This window comes from Nerophis ophidion, linkage group LG20, assembly GCF_033978795.1.
Source record: "Nerophis ophidion isolate RoL-2023_Sa linkage group LG20, RoL_Noph_v1.0, whole genome shotgun sequence".
NCBI classification, from domain to species: domain Eukaryota; kingdom Metazoa; phylum Chordata; class Actinopteri; order Syngnathiformes; family Syngnathidae; genus Nerophis; species Nerophis ophidion.
This window is the reverse complement of record NC_084630.1, coordinates 35,519,147-35,539,096: the sequence shown is the minus strand read 5'-3', so window position 1 is coordinate 35,539,096 and position 19,950 is coordinate 35,519,147. Positions and strand designations below refer to the sequence as shown.

At 44.3% G+C, this 19,950-nt stretch overlaps 1 protein-coding gene across 1 annotated transcript in view; it reads right to left on the bottom strand.

Annotated features, from left to right (window-relative positions):
* The window catches only part of LOC133539053 (nucleosome-remodeling factor subunit BPTF-like), a 151,564-nt gene that overhangs the window by 17,855 nt on the left and 113,759 nt on the right, over positions 1-19,950 (bottom strand). Inside the window, 4 exon segments of the mRNA XM_061881081.1 lie at positions 1,453-1,645; positions 7,088-7,252; positions 7,314-7,600; positions 9,286-9,511. Coding sequence (XP_061737065.1) covers positions 1,453-1,645; positions 7,088-7,252; positions 7,314-7,600; positions 9,286-9,511 — 871 coding nt within the window.

Genomic DNA, 19,950 nt, shown 5'->3' with positions numbered 1-19,950 from the left:
AGTTATGTATTTTGCAAAAAAAAAGGTGAAATAACTGCAAACATGTTTTGTATTGTAGTTTCTTCAAAATAGCTAGATCTCATACGTGAACACTATTTTTATCTATTTGGACAACAAGTGTAGTTACATCTTATGGCCATCAGGTGCCATCTTTCAATATTCTTTTATATCAGGGGTAGGGAACCTATGGCTCTAGAGCCAGATGTGGCTCTTTTGATGACTGCATCTGGCTCTCAGATAAATCTTAGCTGATATCGCTTAACACGATAAGTAATGAATAATTCCGCTGGTAATCGCAGTGTTAAAAATAACGTTCTAATTATAAAACATTCTCATGCATTTTAATTCAACCATCCATTTTCTATCGCACCTGTTCGAAAAGTACTATATTTATTATTGGTTAGCTTTAGAATAACAATGTTATGAAATAGAAAAAGTGACTTATTATTATTAATGTTGGTCTTAAAAATGCACGTTGTAAGTGTTAAAAAAATATTATATGGCTCTCACGTAAATACACTTTGAAATATTTGGCTTTCATGGCTCCCTCAGCCAAAAAGGTTCCCGACCCCTGTTTTATATATTTATATATCCATCCATTTTCTACCGCTTGTCCCTTATGGGGTCGCGGGGGGTGTTGGAGCCTATCTCAGCTGCAGAAAATATGAGCCCCTCCTTTAAGGCAACGCTTGCCTTGTCCTTTGATTTTTATTTTAGTCTGTGGCCCTTGCTGGTAAAACCTTGGACATCTGTGCTCTAAAGTCTTACAGGTTAGAACTGCCTTTGAAAGGATCATACAATTGTTTTCTTCCTTTAAACACTTCCTTCTGGTCTACATGACATGTCTTTGGTCAAAACTTTGCACACATCCAGTTTTACAGACTGCCTTCAAGCCTTCTAACTGTATTATGGGCGGTCTTATTTATGTGCCTCCACTTCGACTGTGTGTCGTTGTATTTTTTAGCGCTTCCATAACGAGTCTACTGACAGATGTAAGTTGGAACTATCCGCTACTTTGTATTAGAAATGACAATGCATGTGCATGTAGGAGCCAGTCTGCCCCACAACAAGAGGATAGAGAAGAAGGAACTTATTGACAACAACTCGCTCAAAGCACTTTGACCATATGTGGATAATGCACTGACGTCTGCGATGACTAAACATCAAAGGGCTGGTCCCCCCCCCACCCCCCCCCCCCCCCAAGTATTAATTTGGAATGTTTTGACATGATGGAGATCAGCAGGTAGCATATAGGAAAGAAGAGTTGGGCCCCTTTAAGGCCGACATCTGGTGCCCCACCAAAAGGCTTAGCCTCCTTTCAAGGTTTGGTGAATCGTGATATGGCAAAAAAGAAAATGCGTGATGATAACCATAGAAGTGTAAAAATAACAATTTTGCGGCAGATGAGCCCGAGAGATTTGTTAGCCACCACTGAAGGAACGTGTGCCTCACCATTAAAGAGCGCATTATCCTCCGCAGGCCTTCATAGTCTTTTTCCGTGAGTGGCGTGAGGACCGTCATGGCGTCCTCCGTGGACTGGCACTGCGGGCACACGTACTCGTCGATGTGGTTGGCCTCGCTCTGCAGGATGCCCACGCAGCGACCGTGGTACCAGTTCTGACAGCGATCACAGCCGATGTAGAACCTGGGAAAGCATGGTGACGTTAAGGGGGACTTTTCACAGCTTCTTCTTCTCGCCACATTCCAAGTGGTAAAACACGCCAAGTTCCAGGTGGCTAACAACGCAGCGGAATATTAGCCAGCTAGGTGTTTATTGTCATTGCACGAGTACAACAGCACAAAGCCCTTCAAGATGAGACAAACTAACAGTGTACAGCAGGCCTGGGCAATTACGCTGACTCAGGGGCCACATTTAGAGAAAAAAAGTGTCTGGGGGCCGCTATATCTATTTTTAGGAGCACTAATACAAAACCTCACAATAATGTCTGATTGAATGCTAAAAACTTTATGACAGACCGCCTTAAGAAAAGGAATGGATTTTTTTTTTTTTTACTGAATGAGACACCCAGAGGGCTTCACGGTGGCGGAGGGGTTAGTGCGTCTGTCTCACAATACGAAGGTCCTGCAGTCCTGGGTTCAAATCCAGGCTCGGGATCTTTCTGTGTGGAGTTTGCATGTTCTCCCCGTGAATGCGTGGGTTCCCTCCGGGTACTCCGGCTTCCTCCCACTTCCAAAGACATGCACCTGGGGATAGGTTGATTGGCAACACTAAATTGGCCCCAGTGTGTGAATGTGAGTGTGAATGTTGTCTGTATATCTGTGTTGGCCCTGCGATGAGATGGCGACTTGTCCAGGGTGTACCCCGCCTTCCGCCCGATTGTAGCTGAGATAGGCGCCAGCGCCCCCCGCGACCCCAAAAGGGAATAAGCGGTAGAAAATGGATGGGTGGATGGAGACACCCAGAATGTACATGAAAAAAAAGAATGTTACAGTATTAACAATGAAGGATAAAACACTGAATATTGACAACATATGAACTCCGTCAACATATTTTACAATCAAGTGAAATGCAACAAAACAGCAAAATATGAACGCAAAGAATATAAATAAACCCACCTACAACCTGATAGATCTGATATATCACTAAGCTTGAGAACTTTGTTGTAAAAATCTCCATCCGCGTCTGTCCCTGTCCATTTCACACTCTGTGGAAACACTGCTTGGTGACTTAGATTACCATAGTAACTACAATTAGGGCTGGGTGACATATCGATATGCTGAACATATGGCGGGTTTGTCTCTGTGCGATATAGAAAATGACCATATGGTGATATTCCTTCTCACGCAGTTGCTTTTAGCTGCTGGCATTACACTGCATGCATTTCTCCCTTTTTCTTGTCTCTCCTTCTCACAGAGACATAAACAAGCGCACCTTCTTACATGATCTCGGGCCTGGCTTTGCTGAGCCCGAGCTTTGCATAGTAGAGTTTTAACTTGCACTTACAGATGCAGCGACCAACTGTAGTTACTGACAGTGGTTTTCTGAAGTGTTCCTGAGCCCATGTGGCGATATCCTTTACACCAGTGGTCCCCAACCTTATTGTATCCGCGGACCGGTCAACGCTTAATAATTTGTCCCACGGCGGGTGGTGGGGGGATCCTTTTTTTTTTTTTCTTTGTCATGAAAAAGGGAGGTTTTTGTGGTTGGTGCACTAATTGTAAGTCTTTATTGTGTTTTTTATGTTGATTTGATTATAAAAAACGAACAAAAAAAACAACATATATTTTTATTTTTTTATTTTAAATAAAAATGAATAAAAAATTCTTCTGCGGCCCGGCACCAATCGGGCCACGGCCCAGTACCAGGCCACGGCCCGGTGGTTGGGGACCACTGCTTTACACACTTTTTCATGCAGTAGCGCCTGAGGGATGGAAGGTGTGTAATATCATGGCTTACGTGCAGTGATTTCTCCACATTCCCTCAAACTTCTGATGATATTATGGAGCGTAGATGGTGAAATCCCTAAATTCCTTGCAAGAGCTGCTTGAGAAATGTTGTTCTTCAAAAATTTGCTCAGGTATTTGTTGACAAAGTGGTGACCCTCGCCCCGTCCTTGTTTGTGAATGAGTGAGCATTTCATGGAAGCTGCTTTTATAGCCAATCATGGCACCCACCTGTTCCCAATTAGCCTGTTCACCTGTGAGATGTTCCCAAAAAGTCTTTGATGAGCATTTCTCAACTTTGTCACTCTTTTTTGCCACTTGTGCCAGCTTTTTTGAAACATGTTGCAGGCATCAAATTCCTAATGAGCTAATATTTGCAAAAAAGAAGAAAGTTTGTCAGTGTGAAGATGAAATATCTTGTCTTTGCAGTCCATTCAATTGAATATAAGTTGAAAAGGATTTGTTGTATTCTCTTTTTATATAGCATTTACACAAGGTGACAACTTCACTGCTTTTGGAGTTTGTAGATGGTTGTGGACATAAACCGAGAGGTTGTTCAACTTTGACATCCAACTTATACCCGGAGATGGCAAGAAAGACGGGAAAAGATGCTTCCTTGCGACATCTTTTTTGTATTCAAACCTGTGTGAGGATTATGATGAATTCTTCATCTAAATGGGAATATATGAACATCCATCAGTCGGCATCCCAGTGAAAGCAGACATTGTACAGTTAGTGATTGTTTGTATTTCTTGTTCACACTTAGCAATACTGCTACATAACAATAATAATAACAGATTTTATTTGTAAAAATCACTTTACGTTGAGCAAACAACCTCAAAGTGCCACAGTGTAAAAAATAGTAATAATAATAATAGATAATAAAAATAAATAAAATATAAAAACTAGAAACAGCCGAATAGCTAGAACCAGCATGCATGCATGACTATAAAAAGGCTTTTTTAAAAAGATGGGTTTTTAATAATTTTTTTAAAAGCATCCACAGTCTGTGGAGCCCTCAGGTGGTCAGGGAGAGCAATCCACAGACTGAGAGCAGCGGAGCAGAAAGCCCGGTCCCCCATTGTTGCAAGCTTTGTCCTTGGAGGTTGGAGAAGGTTAGCCTGTATGGAGCGGAGGTGTCGTGTGGAGGATTTGGGGGTGAGCAGTTCCTTGAGTTAGAGGGCGGCATTTCCATTTAATGCTTAGTGATCTGTTTGGCACACAGCTTCTAATAGGTGTAGATAAAACTCCTATGAATACAAACCCCGTTTCCATATGAGTTGGGAAATTGTGTTAGATGTAAATATAAACAGAATACAATGATTTGCAAATCCTTTTCAACCCATATTCAGTTGAATATGCTACAAAGACAACATATTTGATGTTCAAACTGATAAACTTTATTTTGTTTTTGCAAATAATAATTAACTTAGAATTTCATGGCTGCAACACGTGCCAAAGTAGTTGGGAAAGGGCATGTTCACCACTGTGTTACATCACCTTTTCTTTTAAGAACACTTAATAAATGTTTGAGAACTGGGGAAACTAATTGTTGAAGCTTTGAAAGTGGAATTCTTTACCATTCTTGTTTTATGTAGAGCTTCAGTCATTCAACAGTCCGGGGTCTCCGCTGTCGTATTTTACGCTTCATAATGCGCCACACATTTTCCATGGGAGACAGGTTTGGACTGCAGGCGGGCCAGGAAAGTACCCGCACTCTTTTACTACGAAGTCACGCTTTTATAACACGTGGCTTGGCATTATCTTGCTGAAATAAGCAGGGGCGTCCATGATAACGTTGCTTGGATGACAACATATGTTGCTCCAAAAGCTGTACGTACCTTTCAGCATTAATGGTGCCTTCACAGATGTGTAAATTACACATGCCTTGGGCACTAATACACCTCCATACCATCACACATGCTGGCTTTTGAACATTGCGCCTATAACTATCTGAATGGTTATTTTCCTCTTTGTTCTGGAGGACACCACGTCCACAGTTTCCAAATATAATTTGAAATGTGGACTCGTCAGACCACAGAACACCTTTCCACTTTGCATCAGTCCATCTTAGATGATCTCGGGCCCAGGGAAGCCGGCGGTGTTTCTGGGTGTTGTTGATAAATGGGTTTGGCTTTGCGTAGTATAGTTTTAACTTGCACTTACAGATGTAGCGACCAACTGTAGCTACTGACAGTGGTTTTATGAAGTGTTCCTGAGCCCATGTGGTGATATCCTTTACACACTGATGTCGGTTTTTGATGCCGTACCACCTGAGAGATCAAAGGTCCGTAATATCCTCGCTTACGTGCAGTGATTTCTCTAGATTCTCTGAACCTTTTGATGATTTTACAGACCGTAAATGGTAAAATCCCTAAATTCCTTGCAATAGCTCGTTGAGAAATGTTGTTCCAAAACTGTTCGACAATTTGCTTACAAAGTGGTGACCCTCGCCCGATCCTTGTTTGTGAATTACTTTGCATTTCATGGAAGCTGCTTTTATACCCAATCATGGCACCCACCTCTTCCCAATTAGCCTGCGCACCTGTGGGATGTTCCCAATAAGTGTTTGATGAGCATTCCTCAACTTTATCAGTATTTACTGCCACCTTTCCCAACTTCTTTGTCACGTGTTGCTGGCATCAAATTCTACAGTTAATGATTATTTGCAAACAAAAAAACGTTTATCAGTTTGAACATCAAATATGTTGTCTTTGTAGTGCATTCAACTGAATATGGCTTGAAAAGGATTTGCAAATCATTGTATTCCGTTTATATTTACATCTAACACAATTTCCCAACTCATATGGAAACGGGGTTTGTACACTAAAGAAGTGTTTGAAGTCCACCAGTGGAAAAGTGAACATTGTAATGTGTCGGGGAATTGAATACGCTGCCATTGACTTGAAATGACACAAGTATGTAAATATGACATATTCCTATGATGATATGCCTGTCACTACAACACAAGTATGTAAATATGACATGTTCTTATAATGATATGCCTGTCACTACGACACATGTGCAAATAATGTAGAACTTTTTAGATCTTAATAGGGGCAATCCAGCAACTCCTGTTGGCTGACTTTTGCTAGCGTTTATTTATGATTTAGAATGCATTAAAAAAGGTATGTGTTGTAGTCCTACATAGGATTGTAAAAGCTTTTTAAATCATTTATCATTAGTAAATATAAGAAAGAAGAGCAAACATTGTTTTAGAAAGACAATAATATATAATATGTATATAAATACAATTTATGATTTCATAATTATACACATAGGTTATATTAAAATGTATATATTACCACTTTATATTGAATTTAAATAAATTGTGTATATATAATATATATATATATATAAGTGTACAAATGTATATGTTTGATTTAAATGTTAAACTGTGTATATGAGACGTGTGCTACATATATGTTGCTTATATATTGTTTAAAAAAAAAAAAGTAATATAAGTGAAGCATGTTTTAGATTTTATATATTTTGAACCTTGTTCTTGTTGTGATGGAGTAGGTTTATATAAGCGTTGCTTCAACCTACACCCTTTCGGCTCAATCATTGCTCAAATGAGTGTTTTTTTTTTCTTTTTTTGTTGTTGCTCTTTGTTTTATGTGAAGATTGCCGAAATAAATAAATAAAAAAAAGACATGAAAAAGTGGTGAAGACTTCTTACTGGGATTCGTCGTAGGGTGTTTGACAGATGCAGTAGAGCTCCTCCTTGGTGCTCTGCTTGCACTCCACGCAGATGTAGTCTTCCATGTCCTGGGCTTCTTTCTCCGTGACCCCCACGCACTCCCCGTGATACCAGTTGGTGCACAGGTCGCAGCCGATGTAGAACCTTGAGAAGCAGGGTGAGAAGGTGAGTGAAGTGCTATTTCCTGTGCAGTGAGTGCTCGTACTTGGTTTGGTCGTAAGGCGTCTTGCAGACACAGTAGACTTTGGTGTCCTTCTTGCTTTCCTTGCTACTGCTGGTGGAGATCATCTTTTTCTTCTTGGACTTGGCCGAGCTCGTCAGCTCCCTGTCCTCGTCCCGTTTCCTCTTGTGCGTGGTGGCGTGCTGCTGCTGAGTGCTTATGCTTTGTACCCGGGCGTGCTGCTGCTGCTGCTGCCTGAGAGCCTGCTGGGCTGCGGCCTGAGCTCTCTCCTTCTCCCTGCGGATCCTTAGAAGGTCCATCTTTAGCTCCCCCTGGGGAGCAGAGGTCAGGAACTTTATGTGAATGTGCACAAAAAAAACACGAACATCACAAAAAACACTTCAAAAAGTTATAACCGTATTTTTTTCCTTTTCTTTTTTCTCTCAAAACTCGACAGTGCGCCTTATAACTCGGTGCGCCTAATGTACGGAATCATTCTGGTTTTGCTTACCGACCTCGAAGCAATTTTATTTGGTACATGGTGTAATTATAAGTGTGACCAGTAGATGGCGGTCACACATAAGAGATACGTGTAGGCTGCATCATGACTCAAGTAAACAACAGCAACATTTTATATGTTCCATTGAAAATATAAAATATTACTCGCAGCACTCAAAAATCTGTCCAAATGTTTTAGTAGGACTTTGGTAAGCTATGAAGCCGCACCGCTTGATGTACTTCAACATAGGAGTATTATTATGCTGTGTGTATAAGGTAAAACTTATTATCTGCTGTTTTCTTACACAATATTATGCAAAAGCAACTTTTCTAACCTTCTGGTACCTGCTGATCTGTATTTGGGATCTGCATAAGTCCTCGTCAATGATCTTCTTCTTTTTCTCTATCTTCTTGTTATGTGACATTCATCCTCCTCTGTTGCCATTTCTAATATAAAGTAGTGTCAAGTTCTTACTTATATCTGTCAGTAAACTCACCATGAAAGCATTAAAACATATCGGTGTAGTGACTTTACATTAATCACCCAATGAAATGTAGTTATTAGAGAGTTCCGATCACGGGACACCTTTCGGGCGTTGTTGTCGGACTAGTGAGCCACTGATGAGGAGATCCTGCTGCGTTGTGAATGTCATTAAAACAGTTAGCTCAATCTTTGACACTTCTTCCACTCCCGTCCTTGCACGCTACACCGCTACAACAAAGATGACGCTGTCCAAGTGGAGGCACGGATATAAGACCATCGCCTGAAGCGACTGTCAGAAAGTGAGTTGAAGATGAAGTGTAAAACATCATCTATGCAACATTTTGAGCAAAGCAGCACCATGACATGTTTTGTAGACCACAAGGAAGTCTTTTACATTTAGAAAATAATCATAATAATAATATGACTCCTTTAATGTGCCTTATAATACGATGCGCCTTATATATGATTTTTTTTTTTTTTTAAATAGACCATTCATCGGCAGTGCGCCTTATAATCTCCTGCGCCCTACGGTCCGGAAACCACTGTAGATTTTCTTTTGTTGCTAAAAATATATTTTAGGCCATCACCATGCATCTGGAAGGAGCTTGTCTAACCTGTAACCTGTTTTGAAAAGGTTTCATTAGATGTATTAATGCAGTGGTCCCCAACCAATCGAGTTCAATTGGTACCGGGCCGCAGAATAATTTTTTATTTTTTTTAATTATAATTTTTCTTTAATTCAATCAATATAAAAACACAAGATACACTTACAATAAGTGCACCAACACAGAAAACCTCCCTTTTTCATGACAAAGAAAAAAATAAAAAATAAATAAATAAATCTCCCCTCCCGCCGGGCCGCGGGAACAATTATCAAGCGTTGACCGGTCCGCAGCTACAAAAAGGTTGGGGACCACTGTATTGAAGCAAATCTAGCATTGCAAGATTGGTTTTGTATTGTGTTGAAGCGAGAATGGACTCTGAACGGAATGGTCAGGTGTCCAGAGAGTTGTAATGGTCCAGGTGTGATTCTACCTGCGCCTCCAGACGAAGCCTCTCATCAAGCAGCGCTCGTTTCTTCAAGATCTCATTCTTCAGGCTCTCTTTGTGGCGATGAAGAAGCGCGGCCAGCTTGTTGGCTTTGGCCAGCCTCTTCTTGGATTCCACCACCTTCTCCTTCTTCTTCCGGTTGGCCTCCTGCCTCTCATCTCGGTCGATGCGGTCCAAGAGGAACTTCATCACCTGATTGCATACGATCATTCTAGGAGAGGAACGAACACAAGATCATCTCATGCTTCTTGAGAAAAACTGACAGCTACAGTCAATCGTGATCACTAACAAGATGTTAACCATAAATTGATGAAGGTGGACCTTGACTTAAACAAGTTGAAAGACTTATTGGGGTGTTACATATTGCACTATTTAGTGGTCAATTGTACGGAATATGTACTGTACTGTGCAATCTACTAATAAAAGTTTCAATCAATCAATCAAAACAAGGCTTGTCAGCTTCAAAGGAAGTCTGGAATCCACTCAGTGTTTCTTAACCATAGGGCCGGGGGCGAGCGCCACCTAGAGGGCTGCCAAAGAAACATCTGTTTGTCAGATGTGGTCCGTATAGGCTGCAGAGGTACTCAGTTGTAATACACTTTTCCACCACTTGTGGCAGCAATGACATCACACAAGTACTCAGGTGTAATACACTTTTCCACCACTTGTGGCAGTAATGACAACATCACACAAGTACTCAGGTGTAATACACTTTTCCACCACTCGTGGCAGTAATGACAACATAACACAAGTACTCAGGTGTAATACACTTTTCCACCACTTGTGGCAGTAATGACAACATCACACAAGTACTCAGGTGTAATACACTTTTCCACCACTTGTGGCTGTAATGACAACATCACACAAGTACTCAGGTGTAATACACTTTTCCACCACTTGTGGCAGTAATGACAACATCACACAAGTACTCATGTGTAATACACTTTTCCACCACTTGTGGCAGTAATGACAACATCACACAAGTACTCAGGTGTAATACACTTTTCCACCACTTGTGGCAGTAATGACAACATCACACAAGTACTCAGGTGTGATACACTTTTCCACCACTCGTGGCAGTAATGACATCACACAAGTACTCAGGTGTAATACACTTTTCCACCACTCGTGGCAGTAATGACAACATCACGCAAGTACTCAGGTGTAATACACTTTTCCACCACTTGTGGCAGTAATGACAACATCACACAAGTACTCAGGTGTAATACACTTTTCCACCACTTGTGGCAGTAATGACAACATCACACAAGTACTCATGTGTAATACACTTTTCCACCACTTGTGGCAGTAATGACAACATCACACAAGTACTCAGGTGTAATACACTTTTCCACCACTTGTGGCAGTAATGACAACATCACACAAGTACTCAGGTGTAATACACTTTTCCACCACTTGTGGCAGTAATGACAACATCACACAAGTACTCAGGTGTAATACACTTTTTCACCACTTGTGGCAGTAATGACAACATCACACAAGTACTCAGGTGTAATACACTTTTCCACCACTTGTGGCAGTAATGACAACATCACACAAGTACTCAGGTGTAATACACTTTTCCACCACTTGTGGCAGTAATGACAACATCAGACAAGCAGAAGAAGTCTGGGGCTGAAGTTTTGAAAGTTTCTTAAGTGCAAAAAATATGACTGAGGTGGTGATGCTGTATTTTTATTGGAATTTTGATTTTATTGACAGTTTATATTATATATATATATTATTACTTACTATTCATTTAGTTATAATGTATTCATTTTAGCACGTTAGGTATGATTATTAAATATGATTAAAAGTAAGATTACTAATGTTAAGGTGTTCATGTTTGAGTGGGGCCTGGTCCCGTATGGTATGGAAAAGTTGGGTCCCATGGTCCAAAAGGTTAAGAACTGCTGCTCTACACCGCCTACCTATAACAGAATATGAAGGGTGGATTGTCCCCATACCAACATTTTGGCACTGGTACCAACATGTATATTGATACATTTCAAAACAAAGGGGACCTCAAAAATGGTCGCTATTTGCTTCAACAGAAAATGCATTAAACATACATTCCTATTCCAAACAACTTCTCTATTAGTAAGTAAGCACACAAGTTACAAAAGGCGCCTAATTTGTCTGCTGACGTACGCAGTAAAATATTGTCATTCTTTTACTTTGTCACAACTATGAGGGACAAGCGGTAAACAATAAATACATCTTCAAAAACATGTGTGTCGCCCAACTCAGCAAAGCAATTCTAGTGTATCACTGGTACAAAATGAGTCTATTGCCAGCCAAGATGTCAAAATACAAAAGCAGTGAAGTAGTCAGGTTGTGTATCCATCCATTTTTTACCGCCTATTCCCTTTCAGGGTCGCGGGGGGCGCTGGCGCCTATCTCAGCTACAATCGGGCGGAAGGCAGGCTACACCCTGGACAAGTCGCCACCTCATCGCAGGGCCAACACAGATAGACGGACAACATTCACACCCACATTCACACACTAGGGCCAATTTAGTGTTGCCAATCAACCTATCCCCAGGTGCATGTCTTTGGAAGTGGGAGGAAGCCGGAGTACCCGGAGGGAACCCACGCATTCACGGGGAGAACATGCAAACTCCACACAGAAAGATCCCGAGCCTGGATTTGAACCCAGGACTGCAGGAACTTCGTATTGTGAGGCAGACGCACTAACCCCTCTGCCACCGTGAAGCCCGTCAGGTTGTGTAAATGCTAAATAAAAAGAGAATACAACAAATCCTTTTCAACTTATATTCAATTGAATAGACTGCAAAGACAAGATATTTCATATTCACACTGACAAACTTTGTTATTTGTTGCAAATATTAGCTCATTTGGAATTTGATGAAGACCTTTATGAAGAAGACAAATCGGGAACCCAGATTTCCCTCGCCAGGACGCGGGTCACCAGGGCCCCCCTCTGGAGCCAGGCCCGGAGGTGGGGCACAATGGGGAGCGCCTGGTGGCCGGGCCTGTTCCCAGCCGAAGAGGCAACGTGGGTCACCCCTCCAATGAGCTCACCACCCATAGCAGGGGCCATAGAGGTCGGGTGCAGTGGGAGCTGAGCGGCAGCCGAAGGCAGGGCACCTGGCGGTCAGATCCTCCATTACAGAAGCTAGCTCTTGGGACGTGGAACGTCACCTCACTGGGGGGAAGGGGCCTGAGCTAGTACGCGAAGTGGAGAAGTTCCGGCTGGATATAGTCGGACTCACTTCGACGCACAGCAAGGGCTCTGGAACCACTTCTCTCGAAAGGGGATGGACTCTCTTCCACTCTGGCGTTGCCGACAGTGAGAGGCGACGGGCTGGGGTGGCAATTCTTGTTGCCCTCCGGCTCAAAGCCTGCACGTTGGAGTTCAACCTGGTGGACGAAAGGGTAGCCTCCCTCCGCCTTCAGGTGGGAGGACGGGTCTTGACTGTTGTTTGTGCTCACGCACCGAACAGCAGTTCAGAGGACCCACCCTTTTTTGGTACACTCGAGGGGGACTTCAACGCTCATGTTGGCAACGACAGTGAAACCTGGAGAGGCGGGATTGGGGAGAATGGCCGCCCGGATCTGAACCCGAGTGGTGTTTTGTTATTGGACTTTTGTGCTCGTCACAGTTTGTAAATAACAAAACACAATGTTCAAACATAAGGGTGTCCATATGTGCACTTGGCACCAGGACACCCTAGGCCGCAGTTCCATAATCGACTTTGTAGTTGTGTCATCGGATTTGCGGCCTCATGTTTTGGACACTCGGGTAAAGAGAGGGGCGGAGCTTTCTAGTGATCACCACCTGGTGGTGAGTTGGCTGCGATGGTGGGGGAGGATGCCGGACAGACCTGGCAGGCCCAAACGCATTGTGAGGGTCTGTTAGGAACGTCTGGCAGAGTCTCCTTTCAGAGAAAGTTTCAATTCCCACCTCCGGAAGAACTTTGAACATGTTACGAGGGAGGTGCTGGACATTGAGTCCGAGTGGACCATGTTCCACACCTCTATTGTCGAAGCGGCTGATTGGAGCTGTGGCCGCAAGGTAGTTGGTGCCTGTCGGGGCGGTAATCCTAAAACCCGTTGGTGGACACCAGCGGTGAGGGATGCCGTCAAGCTGAAGAAGGAGTCCTATCGGGTTCATTTGGCTCATAGGATTTCGGAGGCAGTGGACAGGTACCGACAGGCCAAGCGGTGTGCAGCTTCAGCAGTCGCGGAGGCAAAAACTCCGACATGGGAGGAGTTTGGGGAAGTCGTGGAAAACGACTTCCGGACGGCTTTGAAGCGATTCTGGACCACCATTCGCCGCCTCATGAAGGGGAAGCAGTACACTGTCAACACCGTGTATGGTGCGGATGGTGTTCTGCTGACCTCAACTGCAGATGTCTTCCAATGAGGAAGCAGTGCCTGGGGAATCTGTGGTGGGCTCTCCTAATTCTGGGGCTGAGGTTGCTGAGGTAGTTAAAAAGCTCCTCGGTGGCAAGGCCCCAGGGGTGGATGAGATCCGCCCGGAGTTCCTTAAGGCTCTGGATGCTGTGGGGCTATCTTGGTAGACAACACTCTGCAGCATCGCGTGGACATCGGGGGCGGTACCTCTGGATTGGCAAACCAGGGTGGTGGTCCCTCTCTTTAAGAAGGGGGACCAGAGGGTGTGTTCCAACTATCGTGGGATCACACTCCTCAGCCTTCCCGGTAAGGTTTATTCAGGTGTACTGGAGAGGAGGCTACGCCAGATAGTCAAACCTTGGATTCAGGAGGAACAATGTGGTTTTCGTCCTGGTCGTGGAACAGTGGACCTGCTCTATACTCTCGGCAGGGTTCTTGAGGGTGCATGGGAGTTTGCCCAACCAGTCTACATGTGCTTTGTGGACTTGGAGAAGGCATTCGACCGTGTCCCTCGGGAAGCCCTGTGGGGAGTGCTCAGAGAGTATGGGGTATCGGACTGTCTTATTGTGGCAGTCCGCTCCCTGTACCATCAGTGCCAGAGCTTGGTCCGCATTGCTGGCAGTAAGTCGGACACAGTTCTTTTTCAATTTGAGGGAAGTTAAAATCTGAGAACAGCAGCAAAGCATTCCCGTAATGTAGACTCTTTTGAACTACCGTATTTTTCGGACTACAAGGCACACTTAAAATGTTTTAATTTTCTCAAAAATCAGCAGTGAAACGCTTAATGTACAGAATAATTGTGGATGTGCTCATCGACCTTGGTGCTATTTTATTTGGTACATGGTGTAATGATAAGTGTGGAGTAGATGGCAGTCACACATAAGAGAAAGCTGGGCGATATAGACTTTTTTTTTTTAATATCTCGATATTTTAAGGCCATGTCACGGTACACGGTATATATTTCAATATTTTGCCTTAGCCTTGAATGAACACTTGATGCATATAATCACAGCAGTATGATGATTCTGTGTGTCTACATTCAAACATTGTTCTTCATACTGCATTAATATATGCTAATTTAAACTTTCATGCAGAGAGGGAAATCGCAACTGAGTCAATTGACCAAAACTATATTTATTAAACAGTTACGAAGCAGTGGCACAATCATTCATGTCATTTCCAAAACAGAAAGTGCAAGATAAAACAAGCTGTGCACTTTGCACTTTTGTGCATGATGTCACTAAGATGACATATCAAAACAACACTAAATTAAAGTGCACTTTTTTGTACAGAATGCCACTACAATAGTTTAAAACAAATAAAGTGCACTTTTGTGCGTGATGTCACACAAGATGTTTCAATAAGTGTCAAATAAAAATGAGCTGCATAATAGGAAATCAAATCCTTCGCTATGTGGTAGGTTCTTGCAGATGTTATCTCCTTCTGTTGTTGACTTTTTTTTTCATACGGTGTGGATGTGGAAATCGTTGCCTCTGCAATTTATTGGTGTGGCACCGAAATGCGGAGTAACCGCTCTTCATTCTCTAGCGAGTGACTTTTCAAATGATGCTACACATTAGCAGTAATGCCACTTTTTGTAGCAACGCCTTTGCCCCACACTTGACAAATTACGGTTGTTTGTTCAACATATTCCCACTTGAAGCCAAACCCCCGCCTGACGATGGACCCCCTGCTGTTTTTCTTGGGAATTAATTCTTCTTTCATTTGTTACCAGATTCGCACCTTCTTTCTCTCGTATTACCACTCGCACGGTCCCAGTTAGCATCACAGCTAACGTTACCCATGCTGCTACCTCTCTACAGAATGGGAAACGCATGTTCTGTAATGTCCGCAGCCAAAAGCAACTGCGTGAGAATGTATACTCGAATATTACGATATAGTCATTTTCTATATCGCACAGAGACAAACCCGTGATTTATCGAGTGTATCGATATCTCGCCCAGCCCCGCTCCCCGTGGGGTTGTGGTCATGGCGGTTAGTTCATGAATTTATCAAAGTGTTGTTTCGTCCTGGTCGTGGAACTGTGGACCAGCTCTATACTCTCGGCAGGGTTCTTGAGGGTGCATGGGAGTTTGCCCAACCAGTCTACATGTGCTTTGTGGACTTGGAGAAGGCATTGGACCGTGTCCCTCGGGAAGTCCTGTGGGGAGTGCTCAGAGAGTATGGGGTATCGGACTGTCTTATTGTGGCGGTCCGTTCCCTGTACGATCAGTGCCAGAGCTTGGTCCGCATTGCCGGCAGTAAGTCGAACACATTTCCAGTGAGGGTTGGACTCCGCCACGGCTGCCCTTTGTCACCGATTCTGTTCATAACTTTTATGGACAGAATTTCTAGGCGCAGTCAAGGCGTTGAGGGTTTCCGGTTTGGTGACCACAGGATTAGGTCTCTGCTTTTTGCAGATGATGTGGTCCTGATGGCTTCATCCGACCGGGATCTTCAGCTCTCACTGGATCGGTTCGCAGCTGAGTGTGAAGCGACCGGAATGAGAATCAGCACCTCCAAGTCCGAGTCCATGGTTCTCGCCCGGAAAAGGGTGGAATGCCATCTCCGGGTTGGGGAGGAGACCCTGCCCCAAGTGGAGGAGTTCAAGTACCTAGGAGTCTTGTTCACGAGTGGGGGAAGAGTGGATCGTGAGATCGACAGGCGGATCAGTGTGGCGTCTTCAGTAATGCGGACGTTGTACCGATCCGTAGAGGTGAAGAAGGAGCGGAGCCGGAAGGCGAAGCTCTCAATTTACCAGTCGATCTACGTTCCCATCCTCACCTATGGTCATGAGCTTTGGGTCATGACCGAAAGGATAAGATCACGGGTACAAGCGGCCGAAATGAGTTTCCTCCACCGTGTGGCGGGGCTCTCCCTTAGAGATAGGGTGAGAAGCTCTGCCATCCGGGAGGAACTCAAAGTAAAGCCGCTGCTCCTCCACTTCGAGAGGAGCCAGATGAGGTGGTTCGGGCATCTGGTCAGGATGCCACCCGAACGCCTCCCGAGGGAGGTGTTTAGGGCACGTCCAACCGGTAGGAGGCCACGGGGAAGACCCAGGACACGTTGGGAAGACTATGTCTCCCGGCTGGCCTGGGAACGCCTCGGGATCCCCCGGGAAGAGCTGGACGAAGTGGCTGGGGAGAGGGAAGTCTGGGTTTCCCTGCTTAGGCTGTTGCCCCCGCGACCCGACCTCAGATAAGCGGAAGAAGATGGATGGATGGATGTTTTAAAAAGTTTTATTTCAAATATTCCGAAGTCCTCCCACGGTTATTTTTATTCCGTTTATCGTTACATCCCTTTGTGAGTATAGTAGCCCTTCTCAGGTAAAAATGTCAACATATGGCAATCTGACTCGTTGCCTGACTACAATTAGATAGATTGATAGTACTTTATTGATTCCTTCAGGAAACTTAAAGATTCCAGAAGGAGTTACGATCTAGCTACAATCTAGCCAAGTAGCCCTGCTCCTGAAAGATCGTGTTTCCTTCTTACAATTAAAGGAGGAGTCTCTCCCCATGCTGGCCTGGGAAATTTCTCAATTAGCATCTGGATCAGGTTCAGCGGAACACACTAGTCTTCTTGTTCGTCTCCCAGGCTTGGAATGACTTAGTGACAGCCAACGAGACGGAAGACTGAAACGTCCACTGTGAGGAAAGTCTCATATGCGGATGCTGCGCGATGCATGTGTGCCGCTGTTATTATGCATTGTCACATCCACGCCAACTCCGCTTCAGTTTAACATTCCACTCTCGGGCCCAGCCTCCCACCTCCCTGACCCCCTCATTCCTCCCCGTGCAGCTGGAGATGGTACAGTCCCAGAGCAGGAGGGGGGGAGACAACAATGCAAGAACAGTAAAGAAGAGGGGGGGGGGAGCATCCATGCATTAAGATATTTTATAAATGACGTTGATAAGAGCGGAGGAGCGGCCTCGAAGGGAGGCGGTTTCACGGCCACCTCATCCTCGCTCATAATTTGACGGGGGGGTTGGGAGGGGACTGCCTACCTCATTAATGGATGATCCGAGGGAGGACGAGTCTGCTCGCCCGCAGTGTTTTCAAGTCGCCGTGACAACTGTCATCACTGTACACGTCAAAACCTGCCACATGGAGTGCGTGAACACAATATTAAATGGTAAATGGGTTGTACTTGTATAGCGCTTTTCTACCCCTTTTTAAGAAGGGGGACCAGAGGGTGTGTTCCAACTATCGTGGGATCACACTCCTCAGCCTTCCCGGTAAGTTTTATTCAGGTGTACTGGAGAAGAGGCTACGCCGGATAGTCGAACCTTGGATTCAGGAGGAACAATGTGGTTTTCGTCCTGGTGGTGGAACTGTGGACCAGCTCTATACTCTCGGCAGGGTTCTTGAGGGTGCATGGGAGTTTGCCCAACCAGTCTACATGTGCTTTGTGGACTTGGAGAAGGCATTCGACCGTGTCCCTCGGGAAGTCCTGTGGGGAGTGCTCAGAGAGTATGGGGTATCAGACTGTCTTATTGTGGCGGTCCGCTCCCTGTATGATCAGTGCCAGAGCTTGGTCCGCATTGCTGGCAGTAAGTCGGACACGTTTCCAGTTTGGGTTGGACTACGACAAGGCTGTCCTTTGTCACCGATTCTGTTCATAACTTTTATGGACAGAATTTCTAGGCGCAGTCAAGGCGTTGAGGGATTCCGGTTTGGTGGCCGCGGGATTACGTCTCTGCTTTTTGCAGATGATGTGGCCCTGATGGCTTCATCTGGCCGGGATCTTCAGTTCTCACTGGATCGGTTCGCAGCAATAGCTGTCCCACAGACCCAGTCCCCCCTCGCTTTTTTAAAGAAATCTGGGACACTATTGATTTGTCTGTTAGGAACATCATCAACAGCAGCTTGATTTCTGGCTGTGTCCCCTCCTTTTGTAAAAGAGCTGTTGTTGAGCCTTTGATTAAAAAAACAGGTCTTGATCCGACAAGTTTGTGAAATTATCGGCCCATTTCCAAATTACCTTTAGTGTCAAAGATTTTGGAGAAATGTGTTCTGGCACAACTGCAGCCTTTTTTAGATGAAAATAGCACTTTAGATCCATTTCAGTCTTGATACAAAGCTTTGCACAGTACTGAATCTGCACTTTTAAAGGTTTTTAATGACTTGCTTTTAATGTCTGATTCTGGCAGCTCTGCCATTTTAGTGCTTTTAGATCTTACAGCTGCCTTTGACACAGCCAACCACACAATTCTTTTAGACCGCCTGAGAGACTGTGTGGGTGTCAGGGGGACTGCGTTAGCGTGGTTCAGATCTTACCTGTCTGAGAGGTCCTTCTCTGTCAGGCTGGGGGACGCCACCTCCTCTTCTGCCCCGCTTTATTGTGGTGTCCCACAGGGATCTATTTTAGGCCCCATCCTGTTCGCTCTTTATCTCCTCCCTCTTGGAGATATTTTTAAGAAACATGGAGTGTTTTATCACTTTTATGCAGATGACTGCCAAATTTATATGCCGATTTCAAAAAGCCACGGCCCCCTGACACCCCTTCTTAACTGTCTATGCGACGTCAAGGCTTGGTTAGCCCAGATTTTTTAAATAATGAATGAGGGAAAAACGGAAATTTTTGTTTTTGTTCCGGCCCTCACTGACTTGGGACCATTGCAAAATGATGTGCGTCCCAAAGTCACCAGCCTTGGCGTCACTATAGACAGCGATTTTAAACTAGACAAACAAGTCAATGGCGTTTTAAAATCGTGTTTTTATCACCTTCGTCTTTTAGTAAAGGTTAAACCGTTTTTATCTTTTAACCTTTTTGAACAGGTGGTGCATGCTTTTATTTCAAGTCACCTGGACTACTGCAATGCACTTTATGCTGGCATTAGCCAAAAAGCTCTCTCCCGGTTGCAGTTAGTCCAGAACGCGGCAGCAGGACTTTTAACAGGGGCCAGGAAACGCCAGCATATAACCCCAATTCTTCAGAGTTTGCACTGGCTCCCTTTTCATTTTAGAATTGATTTTAAAACATTGCTGTTTGTTTTTAAATCTTTACATGAACTGGCACCTCAATATATCTCGGACCTTATCGAAATTTACATCGCTCTGAGGTCCGAGAGCCAGTTCCAGCTCGTGGTGCCCAAGACCAGACTTAAGACCAGGGGAGACAGGGCCTTCTCTGTGGTTGGCCCTAAGCTCTGGAACACTCTGCCTCTCCATGTTCAAACTGCTTCCACAGTGGAGTGTTTTAAGTCTCGTTTTAAGACCCACTTTTATTCTTTGGCTTTTAACACTAGGTGAGTTGTGTGGTCCTCTG